This window comes from Dunckerocampus dactyliophorus, chromosome 17, assembly GCF_027744805.1.
Source record: "Dunckerocampus dactyliophorus isolate RoL2022-P2 chromosome 17, RoL_Ddac_1.1, whole genome shotgun sequence".
Taxonomy (NCBI): domain Eukaryota; kingdom Metazoa; phylum Chordata; class Actinopteri; order Syngnathiformes; family Syngnathidae; genus Dunckerocampus; species Dunckerocampus dactyliophorus.
Window position 1 is genome coordinate 5,206,579 of NC_072835.1, and position 18,729 is coordinate 5,225,307.

At 39.8% G+C, this 18,729-nt stretch overlaps 1 protein-coding gene across 2 annotated transcripts in view; it reads right to left on the bottom strand.

Moving 5' to 3' along the window:
* The window catches only part of tln1 (talin 1), a 115,719-nt gene that overhangs the window by 47,414 nt on the left and 49,576 nt on the right, over nt 1-18,729 (bottom strand). For both annotated transcript variants that reach the window (XM_054756211.1, XM_054756210.1), the window contains 9 exons: nt 17,313-17,521; nt 15,313-15,411; nt 11,120-11,287; nt 10,731-11,025; nt 6,299-6,465; nt 6,082-6,210; nt 3,739-3,852; nt 3,448-3,561; nt 1,927-2,061 (listed from right to left, as the gene is read on the bottom strand). In XM_054756211.1, coding sequence (XP_054612186.1) covers nt 1,927-2,061; nt 3,448-3,561; nt 3,739-3,852; nt 6,082-6,210; nt 6,299-6,465; nt 10,731-11,025; nt 11,120-11,287; nt 15,313-15,411; nt 17,313-17,521 — 1,430 coding nt within the window. The remainder of the gene's footprint in view (nt 1-1,926; nt 2,062-3,447; nt 3,562-3,738; nt 3,853-6,081; nt 6,211-6,298; nt 6,466-10,730; nt 11,026-11,119; nt 11,288-15,312; nt 15,412-17,312; nt 17,522-18,729) is intronic.

Here is an 18,729-nt window from a genome sequence, read left to right on the forward strand (position 1 = left end):
CCAGCTCAAGAATTGTGAGCACTGGGACCCCACAGGGGTGTGTGCTGAGTCCACTCCTCTACACGCTCTTCACCTACGATTGCGTGGCCTCCCAGAACAACACCAGCATCATTAAATTTGCAGATGACACTACAGTCATCGGACTGATCACTGGTGGTGTTGAAACATCATACAGAAGAGAGGTGGCGGACCTCATAGCTTGGTGTCGTGATAACAATCTCCTTCTCAATACAGATAAGACTAAAGAGATGATCATCGACCCAAGAACAAGGGAAAAGGAGCCGCATAGACCCCTGTTTATTGATGAGACTGAGGTGGAGAGGGTGAAAACCTTCAAGTTCCTTGGCACACACATCAGCGAGGACCTCACCTGGTCTCACAACACCCAACAAATTCTGAAGAAGTCCCAAAGGAGACTGTACTTCCTGAGAAGACTGAGGAAATTTGGCATGTCCACCACAATCCTGAGTTGCTTCTACAGATGCACTATCGAAAGTGTCCTTACCGCCTCCATCACTGTTTGGTACGGTAACTGTACAACACGTGATAGGAAGGCACTCCAGCGGGTGATCAAGACCTCACAGAACATTGTTGGGGCAGCCCTCCCCTCACTGCAAGACATTTATACATCTAGAGTCCTACGCAGAACACACAACCTCATCAAGGACAGCACACATCCACAACACTCATTATTCACACTCCTACCGTCAGGCAGGCGCTACAGGAGTTTGAAGTCCAGGACCACAAGGCTGGCAAACAGCTTTTACCCACAGGCCATCAGGCTCCTCAACGAAGCACTCGCACACGCCGCACGCAACACACGCACACACTCATAGCACTTTATTTATTTATTTATTTGTATTATTTACTTGTATTAATGTCTCTTCTGTTGTTGTTGCTTAATTTATTGGTATATATGTTTATGTGTTTATGTTTCTTATGTTCTTATTCTTTCATTTGTTTTCTTTCTTTTCTTGGGAGAATGAACAGAATAAGATTTTCATTGCATGGTATAACTGCTGTTGTACTATGCACATGACAATAAAACTCTCTTGAATCTTGAATCTTGAAACCTCACAGATCAAATCTAACCATTAGAATCAGTGATAAATAGTTTTCTTGCAGGAGAATGTGCGTACTACACTGCGCTTCAAATTTCGTGGCTTCACTCTATCACGATTTTTCCAGATACTAAATATTATTTAATAAATTGTGCTGTTTCGTGGCTGAATACAGCCTATTATTAGTTCAAAACATGCATATATGTTACGTTACAAATGTTATGTTACATATTTTTTGCCTACATTAAGCATTGTCAAGTATAAAAATGGCTAAATGAACTAAAATACAAATACAGTACAAGGCATTAAGAAGACATTTCAAATTGTGAATATATTATTCTACATTGGTCACTAGGTGTCAGTAATTGTTCGATGAGACAAGCACCAGACTTGATTGCCGGGACAACAGGCTTTTTATTGCAATTATGAATGGCTACCCTTGTGGCCATAATTCAGCTAAAACTCAACTACGAACCCCTGATGTCCACAACACGACAAACACGAGCACAAGTTTTATGTATGTCTTACATCTCTTATTATGCCTGCTATATTGGGTAATACCAATGTAATCATGACTCTAGGAGTGTTAATTCATGTCTAGAGGGTGCTAATAATGTTAAAAACATATTTTGAAGGTCGTAAAGAGGTTTTCTATGCCATAACTACAAAAATATTCCATTTATAAATAAGGAATTCTACTTGTGGATTCACTTATCATGGTCGGGTCTGGAACCAATTAACCGCCATAAACGAGGGATGAGTGTACCTGCGTGAAAAGTGTACACCTGTGATCTTTTAGGAAACAAAAGACAACGTACTCAATGGATACTGTACATAATTAAGAGTGTAGGTGTGTGTGTGGTACCTTCTGGGAGGCCGTGCGGAGCTCAGCCAAGGCACTAGCCAGGTTCTTAGCACACTGGCTGAGCTGCATCGCTGATGCCTGGTCACTGATGGTGGGAACAGTGGCCTTGGAGGCTGTGACCATCTTTGCACCAGGCTGAAAAGGACAAACAAACAATTACAGTAGTACCTCGCATAACGTAAATCTCCTTTTACGTAAATTCCACTGAACGTAAAGAATTTATGTAAATTTTTTGTATTGTATTTCGTAAGAAATTCCATATAACGTAAAGCGTCAAGTCGGTGCAAGTTCAGAAATTCGATTTGAATAGCGCGCGCGACAGAGAGAGGGAAACAATTTCCATGACTAACAGAGTACACTTGGTGACACCTTCTGACGCTTCACGCTCTCATTGGCTGATTATTGGGGCACCGCCTATGCTCTCATCTCATTGGCTGACTTATACAGCGCATACGTGACTTTGTGTGAGAGACAGGCTTCCTCTTCGTAGTCGCCCGTAAACTCATTCGCATGCATTGAAATCTCTTCTTCATTTTTTTACTTTTCTTTGTGTTAACTTAACGTAAAATTACCGTAATCATTTACAGTAATCTTATTTATTACCTTATTTTATATTGGAATGTTACTCTACTATGTTTATGGTAACGTTTTCTTATAGTTTCCCACCATATTTGGTGGACTTTGAATATTTCGAAGGGCCAAAGGGGTGAGTTTGAGAAGATCTTGGAACGGATTAGGCTATTTACATGTATTTTACGCTTCGTATAACATAAAAACCCTATAACGTAAACGTTCTCGGAACGGATTATTTACGTTGTAGGGGCGTCTACTGTATTATTAAAATAAATATACAATATATTCTGTATATACACAGAGGTCAGTCCCACTGTAGTCACAGTCCATGTCCTCACAAATAGGTTTGTCTTTAGACAGGCAGATTGTATTATTGCCTTTCATAAATAGCGTTTTATACCCTTGACCTTTTAAAAAAACTCTGGGCAGGGTGGGGACTTTCCAAAAGACAGTCTTTTATATTTGTGTGTCGGCTATTTTTATAGTCTGCATTAGGGCTGGCCGATATGACCTCAAATCAATATCACAATAAATTGGGCAGTTTTACCTTGATAACGAGAAATGTACGATATCTCAATGGGAACATCTTTGTGGGAATTTAGCAGGTTCTAGAAATCATTAAATGGCTGTCAGAGAATTTTGACATTTAAATCAGCGTAAAACTGAATGTATTGTGTTTGGATCTAATTTGTTCACTAGTGCTGTCCCTGATGTGGACTCTCTTGTCCCCTACTGTAAACCTGTGGTAAATAATCTGGGTGTTAAGTGTGACAACAACCTGACCTTTGACAAACATACTGGTTCTGTCGTTGGAGTTAATTTTTGTCTGGATAAAGTTCTTGAAATTCTTGCGCATTGATTACTGTAACGCCCTGTATGTTGGTATCAGCCAGTCTTCGATCAACCGTCTACAACTGGTACAAAACTCAGCTGTGTTGTACATGTTACCTGCAAGAAGTTTTGGCTTGCACTGATGAGGGCCAATTGAGCACTCGGACTGTCAGGCTGAGACTGGCTGCCTCGGACTCCCTGAACCAGCTGAGGGATCTGCTCTGCAACCACCTGACACACACACACACACACACACACACACACACACACACACACACACACACACACACACACACACACACACACACACATTCATATCAACCATGTGAAGCCTTTGTATCCAACATGTTAACAAGCAGCTGTGCTGAACATGACTTGAAGGGCGTAGTGTGTGCAATATGTATTTACCTTGCAGCTCTGGACCAGTTGCTGCTGGGCAGCTTGATTCTTATTGGATGAGGCAGCATGCTGGGCGGCAGCGATGGTCTGTGTAGCTGCTGCAGCTGCTTGTCTTGCCGCATTCTGACAGGAAACAGCAGCCATAACATTCGTTAACACTTTGATATTTTACATTTTGTAAACCAATCAATGTAGATATGCTAACAAGTTATATATATTTAAGGAAAATACTGCATCCCAGCTTTGTGTTATACTACAGTATAGGTCAATTGGATCGATCTCCTTCGTGCCGTTTCCTGTTGTGGACAATGGTCGCTAGCAAACTAGCTAACTATGTGAGCTGCTTGCTAGCTGCCAATAAACAGTAGAAGAAGTAGTAGAAGTAGAAGTAGAAGTAGAAGTAGAAGTAGAAGAAGTACAAGAAGAAGTAGAAGAAGTACAAGAAGTAGTAGAAGTAGAAGAAGTACAAGAAGAAGTAGAAGTAGAAGAAGTACAAGTAGAAGAAGAAGCAGAAGCAGAAACAAACTGGCTTTAGGGCACCATTGCAGAAAAAATGAATCTTCGGTTCAAGGAGTAGGATGAGGAGGAGGAAAATACGACAGCAGGAGCAATATGTTTTAACAAGGATACAAAAAGGCTACAGCCAAATGGCGCCAGGACGAGGCACGGTAAGAGGACTGAATACGCGCGAGTCACTTAACAATTTCTCGTGTCCAAATAAAGTTGGCTACTTCACGGTTATCACTTATTGCGGGCTGTTTTCGGAAACTATCCCCTGCGATAAACGAGGGAACACTCTATATGGTGTTTGTTGCGAGCGCCAGCCTGTCCCACGCGACCTTTTACCACACACATCAAACAGCGACGTAATAATCTTCTCTCTGAAAAACAAACTCCAGGCTCGTACTGGTGGATGTTGGGTCTGTATTCATTTTGTGGTTTTACTTTAGTGTTATTACCATCGTAGTGACAAGAGATTGGTGCCAACACGAGCCGGTCCGTGGGTCAAAAAAGGTTTTGGACTGCTGTTATAAGTGTCAAACTGTATTATTACTTTGTCCCCTTCTTGTTTTTCCATTTTTGCTGTTGTTTTCCAATTTTAAAAATATTTCAACTTTTACCGTCACACTGTGACTTTATATCTCGTAATATCACAACTTTTTTACAACCTAATTGTCCAAAAATTACAACTGTATTCTTTGTTTTGTTACTAATGTTGTGAAAATTATTGCATAAATTATTGTGAAAAACATGTTATGCTTGTAAAAATTGTTCTTGTAACATTGCAATTTTTTATTCTGCCAAAGCAGGTCCAGCCTGGTTGACGAAGGAGGAGGGCTGGGCATGGGTGGCAATACTAAGAACAAACACCACTGAAATCGATGACAATGTCTACATTAGAATCCATATGCCGGATTGGACGTCGCCCGGATCACTGGGGTCCGCGTCCCCAGCAGAGGAACCAGGGCTGGGTCAGAAAGTCAAACACTGGAACAGAGTCCTTAAAGGTCGCCCGGACAGAAGTCATCCTGGGCACCTGGAACGTTAGAACCCTTCGCGAGAGCGGCAGGTTAGAGCTCCTGAAACATCAAACTGAAAAGATACAAGTGGGATATTATAGGGATGTCAGAGGTCCTCTGAACTGGAAAGGGAGAAGCAGACGGTGGCCACGTCTTATCGTCAGACTAAGACAGTTTACGCAGTAGAGGATTAGGTGTCCTGCTAAACAGAACTGCCAAGAAGGCGCTACTGGGTTTCAACCCAGTCAACTCAAGAATCATATCAGCTGGATTCAAAGCCCAACGCATGAGTTTGGTGGTCATACAAGTGTAGCCCCCACAGCTGATTGTGACGATTCTGAAATCAGTCATTTCTACAGTCAAATCAGCGGTCTTCGGCATCATTAAAGGCAACAACAAACGTGGCAGACCCAAGAGAGAATGGCTCGATGACATGAAAGAAGGGTGCTCGAAGAGCATGTGGCAAACCAAGACCATTGCCATGGACAGAGATGAGTGGAGGAAATTTGTGGACACTATTGACAAGAGGCCCATGAATATTAAGTCAAGTAAGTCAGTTACAATTTTTTATATGAATGTTACGACTATGATTTATGATAATATTTATACTTTATTCTCGTAAAATAGCTGCTCCTTTTTCCATTTTTCTTGTTGTTTTTGTTAGCGTTCGTGTTTAATTGTATTGTTAAAATGTGTCGGGCGCCAACAAAACAAAATAGTCACGGGCCGCACTTTGGACACCACCATTTGAAGCTTTGTCCCAAATCACCTATAGTGTCTATTTACGGTATTTACAGGGGACACACTGTGCAAATGACATCATTAGCCTTGCCTCCAGCTTGTTGACCAGCCGTTTCTTGATGGCGTTCTGAGCGGCAGCATTCGTAGCCATGCGGAGACCTTCAGCAGCCTCTCGCAACCTCTGCTGCTGCTCCTCACTGTCTGGGTTTGCTGCTGCACCCTGGCGTTACAGGCGTACGCAAATGTGTCATTTAATACGACGGTGAAAAACAAAGATAATGACAAAGTGCCGTGAAAAACAGGAAGACCTTGGCGGCCTCCACCATTTTGGCAGTGGCATCGGCCAGAAGCTTGGCCGCTGACAGCAGCTTTCGGGAATTCTCCAGGTCTGATTCTCCTTCTGCATCCATCTTGATGGCATTGACCAGATCCGACGTGGCTTGGGCAAGGATACGAGCCTGGCGAACCATCTCACCTGTTAAGAACAACAGCAAGGTAAGTTAAACGTCACATACTGTGTAAACATTCCAACAGGTTTCTTTAGTGGTCCATAAAAATAATGCACTGCAGTACCCTTGCAAGCGTGTACAGCTGATCCAGTGTTCCACAACCAGGACAAAACCACATTACACCTTCTGTAGCTGAGATTGGTCTAACGGCCGTACCCTTCTCTCCAGCACTCTGCAGTAAACTTTCCCCAATTGTAACACAGCCTTCTTGAAAAGGGGGACCACCACCTCAATCTGCCAATTCAGAGGTACTGTTCCCGGCTTCAATGTAGTATTGAAGAGACGTGTCAAACAAGACATCCAGAGCCCTGGCCCTTTTTTAGATGTGGTGCTCCCCGCTTGCTATTGTTCATGGGCACATTATATTGGGATTGACTGTGCAGCTTGTTGTTACCACATCATACTGTACAGTAGATGGCATGGTAACTGCTTCTGAAAACATCTCATACGCACCTGGTCTACCAGAGAATAAAATGACACAGCAGGAGGGAATTCAGTGCTGCCGGCTTAGCAAGCAAAAAGCATTGACTAGCAACATATCTCGCAACTTTTTCTGGTCTTATTGGATAGGAGACAAACATGAAAGATGGTGTCGCTCCCAAACTGTTTCCAGCGAGGGCCCTATACTGAAAAATGATCTCAGTTTTGTGATAAAGGTGAAAACTCGTATTATTATGAACTGTTTGCACTTTTTTCCACATTTTTGCTATTTTTTAATTTTCCAAATATTTCAACTTTCTGCTTAAATAATCTTCATAATTTTATTTTCCGAATATTATGACTTTATTCCCGTAATTCCCATATTATAACTTTTTCCCCAACCTAATTTTCCAAAACTTACAACTTTATTTAGTTTTGTTTGTTTCTCATAATATAAAAAATACACGTTTTTCTTTCATATTAAAACTCTGTGCTATAAAAATGACATTACTTTTCCTCATAGTTCAAGTACAAGTTCATTCTTGTGAAATTGCGACTTTTTTCTCTTGATATTTTGACTTATTACTGCTGATTTTTCCATTTTTGCTGCTGTTTTTTTAATTTCCAAATATTTCATCTTTCTTGTTGTAATATTCTGATTTTATTCTCGTAATATTTTTACTTTAGTCCCATAATATTGTATTTATTGTTTTGTTTGTTTCACATATTACGATATTACGACTTAAAAAAAAATAACATGTTTTTCTTTAATATTTCAAATCTGCCTTAGGAGATCAACACCCTTTATTAGGTGTGCACAATTATTAGGCAGCTTCCTTTCCTCAGGCAAAATGGGTCAGAAGCTTTAGAGATTTAACAGACTCTGAAAAGTCAAGAACTGTAAAAGATCTTTCATAGGGATGCAGCACTCTTGAAATTGCCAAGATATTAGGACGTGACCACAGAACCAAATGATTTTGTTGCAAGTGCACAAAAGGGTCGCAAGAAAAACATGCAAATTAACTACCAAATATTTGAGAACAGTCAAACGTGAAGCTCCCAGGAACACATTATCCTCCAGTGCTGTCATATTCCAGAACTGTAATCTACCTGGAGTGTCCAGAAGTACGCTGCATGGTGTTCAGTGCTCAGAAACATGGCCAAGGTAAGAAAGGCTGAAACCCGACCACCACTGAACAAGACACACAAGTTGAAAGGCTCTGACTTGGCCAAAAAATATCTCAAGACAAATTTTTTAAAAGTTTGATGGACTTATGGCTGCATCAGCAATGGGCAAAGAGCTCCACTCCAACTCAGACGCCAGCAAGGTGGAGGTGGGGGACTGGTAAGGGCTGGAATTATTAAAAGATGAGCTTGTTGGGCCTCGTCAGGTTGAAGATGGACTCAAACTCAACTCCCAAATCTACTGCCACTTTTTTCCCCACACAGCGGTACAGGAAAAAGTGTGCATCTTTCAAGAAGACCATGATTTTTATGCAGGACAATGCTCCACCTCATGCATCCAAGTACTCCACTGTGTGGATAGGACTTAAAAAGGTCTTAAAAGTAATGACAACAATGACCTTGCTCACCTGACCTTAACCCTATTGAGTACTTGTGGGCCCTTAAACGTAAGATTTACAGTAAAGAAAAAAGGTACACCTCTCTGAACAGACTCCATGGATGGAAGGCTTTTCCATACTATTGAAAAGAAGGGTGGCTATACTGGTCACGGATTTATTTTTGGAAATGTTAGAAATATTCATTTGTAAAGTTTGTGTTGTTTGTTCATCAATCTGACTTTAAAAAATAAAAATAAAGTAGTTAGATGGGAATATTTTTTATTTTCTTTGAGTTGCCTAATAACTCTGCACGCTAATAGTTGCCTAATAATTGTGCACAGAGATATTCTCAACAAAAGCCAAAACCTCACTTTCACTTCCTTAAATATTCAAGTTTGAGGTTTATTAACATTTTGGATTGACCACTGTTATTGTTCACTAATAAAACTAATAATCAATAATGCAAATTTACTAATAATTGTGCACACAGTGTATGCTACTAAAATGACATTATTTTTTCTAATATTATTATGAGTTGAGTCTCGTAAAATTGCGACTTTTTTTTTTCATTAGAATACAACTTGATTCTCTTAATATATTGTTCTTGTAAAAATACTGCTGATTTTTCCATTTTTGCTCAATTTTTTTTGTTAAATTTCCAAATATTTCAACTTTTTTCTTGTGTATTTTCTTCCCGTAATATTATGACTTTATTTTCATAATATTTTGACTTTATTCCCATATTCTAACTTTTCCCCAACCTAATTTTCCAAAAATTCCAACTTTATTTTGTTTTGTTATTTCTCATAAGATTCCGACTTTTAAAAAAATAACGTTTTTCTTTAGTATGTCAACTCTATGCTACTAAAATGACATTATTTTTCCTCATAATATTACAAGTTTACTCATGTAAAATTGTGACTTTTTTAATTGTTAGAATATTACTTTTTTGCTTCTAATATTTTGACATTATTCTTCAATTAAAGCTGTTTTTTTCATTTTCTGATGGTTTTTTTTATTTTCCAACTATTTCACCTTTTTTCTTGTAAATTTCCTTCTCGTAATTTGAACTTTACTCCCATATTTTGAGTAACAACTTTATTTGTTCTGCTTGTTACTCAGAATATTACAATTAAAAACTTTTTTCTTTAATATTTCAACTTTATGCTACTAAAATGACGTTATTTTTCCTCATAATACTCGTTAGATTCCAAATTTGGGCCGCACAGTGACCTAGTGGTTAGCATGTTGGCATGTTGGTCGGGAAGATCTACGTTCAAATCTCCGTTGGGCATCTCTGTGTGGAGTTTGCATGTTCTCCCCGTGCGTGTGTGGGTTTTTTCTGGGTACTCCGGTTTCCTCCCACATTCCAAAAACATGCATGTTACTTTAATTGGAGACTCTAAATTGTCCATATTGTCCAAATTGTTGAATGTGAGTGTGAATGGCTGATTGTCACTGTCTATTGTCTATAAGTGCCCTGCCTCTCGCCCGAAGTCAGCTGGGATAGGCTCCAGCATACCCGCCACTCTAGTGAGGATAAGCAGCATAGAAGATGGATGAATGGATTCCATTTTTTTTCTCTTTAATAGTTTTACTTTATTAATGTAAAATTAATAAACTATTGTTATTTTAGTTTTCTTGTTAAAATTGTAAAAATTGTAAAAAACTATGGCCCCAGGACACGTTGGAAACCCCTGATCTAAGGCCATGTCCACATGAGCACAAAAAAAACACCCATCCATACCAGTGTAGTTTAAAAAAATGCCTGTCCACATAAAAAAAACATTCACTGCCGGCAGTAATGTTGACTTTGGCCAATCATAAGTCTGAAAAAGCAAGCAAACTGACTTGGTGGTGCATTTAATCATCAGCATCTATCTGTTCATCCATACGGTCATATATCACTTATATTACGATGACGTGTACATTATCTTTAAAATCAGCGCACACTTACATTAATGTTTTTCTTTTTAATCGTCCCTGCAAAGGCACACGCATGCACATTTCCCGCTGGGTGAAATAAAACCAACACCCCTAAGTTAATAACTTAATAACTTGTGTTGTTAAATAAGCTTCAAGAACATGAGATCATGTCATCATGGGCAATTATGCAAATCAGAAGATGCTCCCCCACACCACAGATAGATTGCAGTTCTGTGGGAAAAGACTGCCTCACCCCAACATATACTGCAGCTGCATACTGTAGTTGTTCACAAATGTGTGAGTCCTATGGTTATGACACTCACCAGCATTCCCCATTGAGCTGAAGATGTTCTCTGTGACGTCCAAAATGCGATCAGTGGCTTCTCCATGGCGCCCAATGGGATGGCCTCCGCTGGCATACTGTTTGATGTGCTGAAGCAGCTCATTTAGAGCCTGAGTGACGCCTGTGGCTGCCACGCCCACCTGCTTCAGGAGGCCCTCGTCGTTGGTGGCCCCCTGAGAAGCATCCACGCAGCCTTCCACTGATTTGGCCACCAGCTTGCCTGCTTCTATCAGCTGTTCTTGACACACTGGGGAGCTGATGGTTGGAGCCACCACCTATGGGAGACGAGGATAACATTTACCGAGACGTGGCGAAGAAAACCACTCGCACGCTCTCTCCTCATGTTATATCACATGGAGTCAAACTTACTCTGGTGCAGGCCACCAGCTGAGACGTGGACGAAGCACACTGAGTGGCTGCAGCAATGACTCTGTTCTGATGGACCGAGTCCTCCGTCTTCTGGGCCACGTTCTTTGCTTTGAGCACAAGGGCCGCTGTGGCGTTGGCCACAGCTTTAGCCAGCTGCATCAGCATGTCCTACAAGGCAAACACTTGTGTTTACAAGCAATGTGTCACAGCTAAATGTTGATTCTGAAATGGATTACAATTAATCAAGCGATTAAGCAGGAAATTAAAACAAGACAATGATTGCTATCACATGAATTGTATAACCTATTTGTTGAAGATCATCATTTTAAAAAAAAATTGTTTCTTGAAGACCTAATAGTTGAGGAGATTCTCTTCAAGTGTATACAGTGGATCCCCGTATATTCACGACTCAGCATTATACAACTCCTGATTAAAAACGTTAGGAGCCGTTTACATTTTACATTTTGCACTGGTGGATCTTAAAGGAAAACTGCACTTCTTTTGGACTTTTGCCCATCATTCACAATCCTTACGTGAGACATGAACACACGTGTCTTCTAAAGCCTTCTAAAGATATAAAAACAGATAAAAAGAGACAGCTCATTATTGCACGTATGGGAATTACTTATTCCGCCTATAAAGCGCCAACAACTCCCCATTTACAGTACATATAAAGTGACGTGCATATTAACCCAGCTACAGCGACATTGTTATTGTTGTTGTTGGTATTAACATTGTTACACCGATTGAACTACGTTACTCACGTATTGACAATTAACCATACCACACCACCTAGCGCCTAGCCGGCTAGCGACTAGCTTCACCGCAGACTCGCCCGCAGCGCGTCAGCGTCACGCCCACAACGCCTCAGACCACTACCAAAATGTAAGGCTACATATTCAAGATGCCGCCACTGCTGCTGCGTTTTTATTTCAGAGTTTGGAAAAGTTAACGCTAGGTGAAGGCGTTTGTTTCTATGCTGCTATGTGAAATCAATGTGCCGAGGAACTTCAAAGTTCCGGTAACGCTTAGAATGGCCAAAATACACAAAATACTGTAAGTATTACATGTTATCAATAATGTACCTGTTACTACATGGTCACAGCAGGTACTGTATATAAAACCATAAAACCTTGTTGGAGGTTTTTGGATGTGTTTTAATGGCGGTCTTTGTAGGCGGCATAGGCAGATCCCATTACGTGCACTACTGAGCTGTTTCTTTTTATCTGTTTTTATATCTTTAGAACGCACAGAAAAAAGAAAGACGTGTGTTCATGTCTCATATAAGGATTGTGGATGATGAGCAAAATTCCAAAAAAAGTGCACCTTTCCTTTAAGGAGGTTCTAAGTAGAGCTTAAAAATGCAAAAAAAAAAAAAAAATGGGAGTGCAATTTATTGCAAACAAGCATTAAAGTGAAATAGGCTGTTCATCAGCTGATCAAAAGAGCATAGCCTTTGAAAGCCAAAATCTTGGCAAAAATATGGATTCAATGTCATTTTCTGTCAGGTATTCACACTGTCATGACCTCTTGATGGCAAAGGCAAGAAAGCTTTCTATCTTTGAACGCGGTGGGATTGTTGACTGGCTTTCTCAACAGTACAATGCTACACGGGCCGCACGGTGGTCTAGTGGTTAGCATGTTGGCCACAGATCGGGTTCGATTCTCCCTTGAGCATTTCTGTGTGGAGTTTGCATGTTCTCCCTAGGCGTGCGTGGGTTTTCTCTGGGTACTCCGGTTTCCTCCCACATTCCAAAAACTTGCATGTTAGGTTAATTGGTGACTCTAAATTGTCCATAGGTATGAATGTGAGTGTGAATGCTTGTTTGTCTATATGTGCCCTGCCATTGGCTGGCGACCAGTCCAATGTGTACCGCGTCTCTCGCCCAAAGTCAGCTGGGATAGGCTCCCACATGCCCCCGCGACCCTAATGAGGAGAAGCAGCATAGAAAATGGACTCTTTTGGAAACATCCTGTGTGTTCCCTGATCTGAATCCAATTGGGAACATTTGGAGATTGATGGCAAGGGATGTTTACAAAATGGACATCAGTTCCAGACAGTGGATGCCCTTCATGAAGCCATCTTCACCACCTGGAGCAACATTCCCACCAGCCTCCTGGAAACACTGGCATCAAGCATGCCCAAACCCATTTTTGAGGTGATCAACAACTACTCATTACCGAGTCCTTTTTTGAACATTTTATTTCAATTTTAGGGGAGGGGTTATTTTTTTAGCTATGATCTTAAACTTGTGACCAGCTGATGAACAGCCTATTCACTTTAATGCTTGTTTGCAATAAATAGATTACTCAAAAAAGTTTTTGTCTCACCCCCATTTCTTCTTTTTGCATTTGGAAGCTCTACTTAGAACCTCCAGTGCAAAATGTAAATTCCTGCAATTTTTCAACTGGTCTTAAACATTTTGACCAGGAGTGTATATATACTGTACATTGCATTTTGTAAATATATATATATATACATACACACACACACATATGTACTGTATATATACAGACACAATATATATTTTAAATTATGGGCAAACACATCATTTTGTGCTTATAATGTCCAAAGGTAGGCAGTTTATTGGTAAAAAAAAAAAAAAAAAATTGGTAAAGGTTGACATTATTCAGAAGCAAACATCAGCTTTTCAACATTTGCACCCCAAAATAAGTCAAACATGTGGAACACATAATGTAACTGTACCACACGGACTGTGCGGGTATCAAAATGAACGCTTACACGCAAATATCCATCTTATACTGGCTTTGTAACCTGCAAGGCATGCTGGGAAGCCCACACGCACACTTCCCCAACAGGAAGTTAACCAGCAGGGTAAAAAATAAACACTTATATGTGCGTCTCAAATCTGAAAAGTGGGGATCTACTGTACTGTATGGAATCACTTACACAGCACATGAAACACATACTGTATGTCATTCAAAGTGGCAGTGTCATATACATGATGTTCATCAGACCCAGTCACCTGGCAGCCGTTTCAAATCACTTGATGATTGATAAGTTCAGTCGTGATTGATAAAATAAATAAATAAATGCAGCGATTGCTTTGATTGTCTTTCATATTAGCCTTCATCAGAGATTTGTTACCATCATTTGACAATAAGAGGGCACTCTCCATCTGGCAGCCCTGAAAGCTGCTTTACCTGGAAACTGTCAAACAGAGCATGAAAAGACAATTATACAAACACAGGAACCAGTGCTTTCTCATCATTTGTTTTCTTGACTTGGAGGACATACCGTATTCACTGTGGCCTTCAAGTGAGTGTTTACGCTTATTTTCACATTTGGGAAGGCCATTGTCGCGACAGTAATTTCCGGTGTATAAGCCACTACTTTTTTCTCATGTTTTGAACCCTGAGGTTTATTCATCGATGCGGCTAATATGTGGTCACATTCTGGTCTTGCGACATCTCGTGTGCTTCCGAGCGGCGCCCTCATCACGGAGAATGCATATAGAGGCGTCGGGAGAGCCGTGCAGTTAACGGTAATACCAAATGTGACCAGTAGATGTAGTTAAATCCTCAGTAATGTTCAGCAAATGTCTGAAGAAGAGACACTTGCTTCTGGTATTCTGGCATGAGAACACGGCCGCACACCCGGGCTGCTCGAAGAGTATGTTAAACCACAGCGCACCTCACTGGGTCACGCCAGGTGGCACCACCCCCTCTCTACCCTGGTTCCCATGATCTCCAGGGCGGCACATTGGCTACTCGTAGAGTGTGTTTGACCACAGTGCACCTGGCTGGGCCATGCCAGGTGGCTCCACCCTCTCTGTTCCCTTGACCTCCAGAGTGGCACACCGGTGCCACACTCGTAGAGTGTGCCCGACCAAAGTGCACCTCACTGGGCCATTCATTAATTGCTCTCTACACTGGTTCCCCTGACCTTCGGGGTGAGACATCGGCTACCTGGAGAGTGTGTTCAACCACAGTTGGTCCAGGTTCCAGGTTCCATGTTCCATCGCAAGCTCATTCAACAAGTCTGGTCTTTTAAAGACAAGCATCAAGGCATTCATCGGAACCTCTGAACAGCACTTGTGAGTAAATGAGTTTAAAACAAGAGCCAATAAGAATAGAATAATTGAATAGTAGAAAAATTACTAAGGCAATTTCAAAAGTGTAATGGCGTGATAGCCCTGATTATGACTGATAGTTACGACGATAGTACCCACCTGGAACTGTGGATCAGTGTCTGTCTCTCCAATGTGGGAAAGTAGTTCCCCACTGGCCTGGCCCACATTTCCTGCAGCTTGGAGCAGATTCTGACGAGGCTACAACAAAAACACAAAATGATCATGGACCTCCCATGATATTGTACTTTTTATGACAGTTTTTGCAACCCAAGTCATTTTGGTGTCAAAATTTGCAGAGGGGACGTGCATGTCAAGAAAGGACCTTTTTCAATTTGGTGAAGAAAAGTAAAAAAATAATAAAATAAAAAATAAAAATAAAAATAAAAGTATGTATGCCACTTGTAAACTACAAAAAATAGAAACATCCGTCCTAATTTTACAAGAATAACATCAAAATAGTAAGAGGAAAGTTGTAATCTAACAAGAAGAAGTCGTAAATTGACGAGAATAACGTATTATTGTGAAGAAATAACATTATTTTAACAGCACAAAATTTGAAATATTCAACGAAAGAGATTAGTTTTTTTAAAGTCGTAATATTATGACAAAAATAAGAAAATAAAGTTGTAATTTTTGGAAAATTAGGTTGAGGAAAAAGTTATAATATTATGAGTATAAGGTCAAAATATTGTGGGAATTAAGTCGTACTTATGAGAAGAAAATTCACAAGAATAGCGTTAAAATAGTTGGGGGAAAAAGAGCTGCAATTTTAAGAGAATAAAGTCAAACTATTAAGAGGAAAAAGTCACAATTTTACAAGAATAAACTCATAATACAAGGACAAATAACATCATTTTAGCAGCATAAAGTTGACAAAAAAAACATGCTATTTTTAGACTTAAGTCTTAACATTATGAAAAAACAAAACAGAGAATAAAGTTGTAATTTTTGGAAAATTAGGTTGGGGAAAAAGTTCCAATATTAGGAGTATGAATAGCAGAAAGGATACGTACGATCAAATACAAATAGACGGAGTGGATATTGAAAGAGTGAAAGAAAGTAAATTTCTGGGGATCATAATAGACAAAAAAATGAGTTGGAAATCCCACATTGAAAATATACAACAAAAGGTGGCAAGAAATACTTCAATATTGAAAAAGTAAAATTTGTTCTTGATCAAAAAGCACTCCACACTCTGTATTGTTCCTTAGTATTACTTATTACTTAATGTAATGTAATGTATTACTTATTATTTAATGTATTGTGTGGAGATATGGGGTAATAATTCTAAAAGCAATCTTCACTCACTCACTGTACTGCAAAAAAGATGGGTGAGGATCATTCATAATGCCATTACACTGATTGTTCTGTTTTATTTTTAATGTTTTATTATTTATTATTACACTGATTTTTATATCAAAAATATTCTATGGCATGCAGCAAGTGAATAATATGTACTGTACAAGATGTGGAATGGATGGGGGGTAGGATTAAATAAGCTTTGCTTCTTCCTACTCCTTTTGGACATGTGGAACTGTGAAAGGATGATTCATGAGATGTATTCCATTGGAACCTTCATGCATGTTCAAATAAAATTAAACCAAACCAATTATAAGGTCAAAATATTGTGGGAATGAAGTCATAATTACGAGAAGAAAATTTACAAGAACAGAGTTAAAATAGTTGGGAAAAAAGCTTTTAAGAGAATAAAGTCAAACTGTTAAGAGTAAAAAGTCACAATTTTACAAGAACAAACTCATAATACGATGGCAATATAACATCATTTTAACAGCATAAAGTCTTAAGATTCTGAAAAAAAACAAAGAATAAAGTTGTAATTTTTAGTAAAAATTAGAGGAAGAAGAAGCCTTTGGTGAAGATCTGGATAAAAGTATGCATGCCACTTAGAAACTGTTAAAGTTGGTCTGCACTCTACCTCAGTAATGTCAGTAATGCCAGCCGTAGATTCTAGTTGTACTACCTGACCATTACAAAGTGTGTGCTAAATAAAAACTGGTGTAGAATATTGTATCAAGATTGTAGAGCTTGGTGAGAGACACAGGTGGATGGACTGTGGTTCTGTCTTGAGTATACTGTACCTCTGTGTTTTCTGGCTGGGCAGTCTTCAGCATGTCCGAGACAGCGCAGGCCAGGTTCTTGGCAGCACCAAGCAGCTGCTGTCCATTTCCTCCTTCATCCTCCATGAGCGCCGCCAACAATTTGACACCCTTTGACATCTCAGTCAGGTTGGAGGAGATGGTGGTAACAGCACAGCCCACTGCCGTGTAGTCTGTCTCTGCCGGGTCACCTGAGGACAGACACATGCATCCCTTCAGGGAGAGCAAGGATTCTTCTGACTCCGTGGTGACAAACTCTGGACTGTTCACCTCCATGCTAATAAGGTCAAGTTCATTCATATTGCATATGCATATTTCTGCTTGATGAACACTTGGGTAAGATGAAATGCTCCTATTTTATCTTTACGTACTGACTATCCTGACTTAAATAAAAAACTAAAAAAATAAAACCTTAAACCAGGGGGGTCCAGACTTTTTCCACTGAAGGCCACACAGTGAAAAACGAAAAATATGCCAGAGCCACTTTTATATTAATCTTAGCTTTGTGACATAGTTGAAAAAGCCTATTATCACTATCAACTTTGCTCTTTTTTACCCCATTTTTGCTGGGTTTTTAAAGTTTCTTCTTAAATAATCTTCATAAATGTTCTTTTGGTAATATTATCAATTTGCTGATTATTATTTTGATTGATAACTTTCATGTTCTTATTTAATATTCTTATTTTACTGCATTAAAGCAACTACAAATACTGTATATACTGTGTATGTTTTTTTGTGCTCTATAGCTGATGTAATGTGAATGACTACTGCGTTGGATCAATAAAGTTCTTATCTTCGCCATCTAAGAAGACTAAACACATAACTATTTCCCAAGTATATTAGTGAGTGTGTGAATGTATAAACAAAAGGCATTAACTCACATTTTTTTTGTAGAAAAGCACTTTATACTGTAAATGTATATTTCCTTGTAGTCACTTACAGCGTAGCCTTGCCACATCCAATATGGAGGCGACGCTGACGTACGGCCCAGCGAAGCGGCATCTACGTGTATGGTTTTGACAGCAGCGATTCCGCTTTTCCGGTGTGCTTTGCTGTACTGTTGTTGTAATTAGCCGCCAAGTTACATGTTTAGACCTCGCATAGTTGTCGGTTATTCTGCGTTATTCGTTGGTAGTGCCTTGTCTGTTATCATCTTCCTATTACGTTGCTGTGTGAAATTTTTTTAGCTCTTTCTTTAAACAACACCGTGAGTAAGATTAGTGTGTGGAATGCTAACACCCCCCCTGTCGTCACAGACTTTTGAGCATCACAGTATTAACTTTATGATGCAGCATTTTCGACAGTGTCGCAAATTTGGGACGCTGGTGCTGAAAGCTCAGTATCGGCTTTTATTTTCAGGGGAAAATAAACGATTTTGCCCGATATCATGCTTTCACAC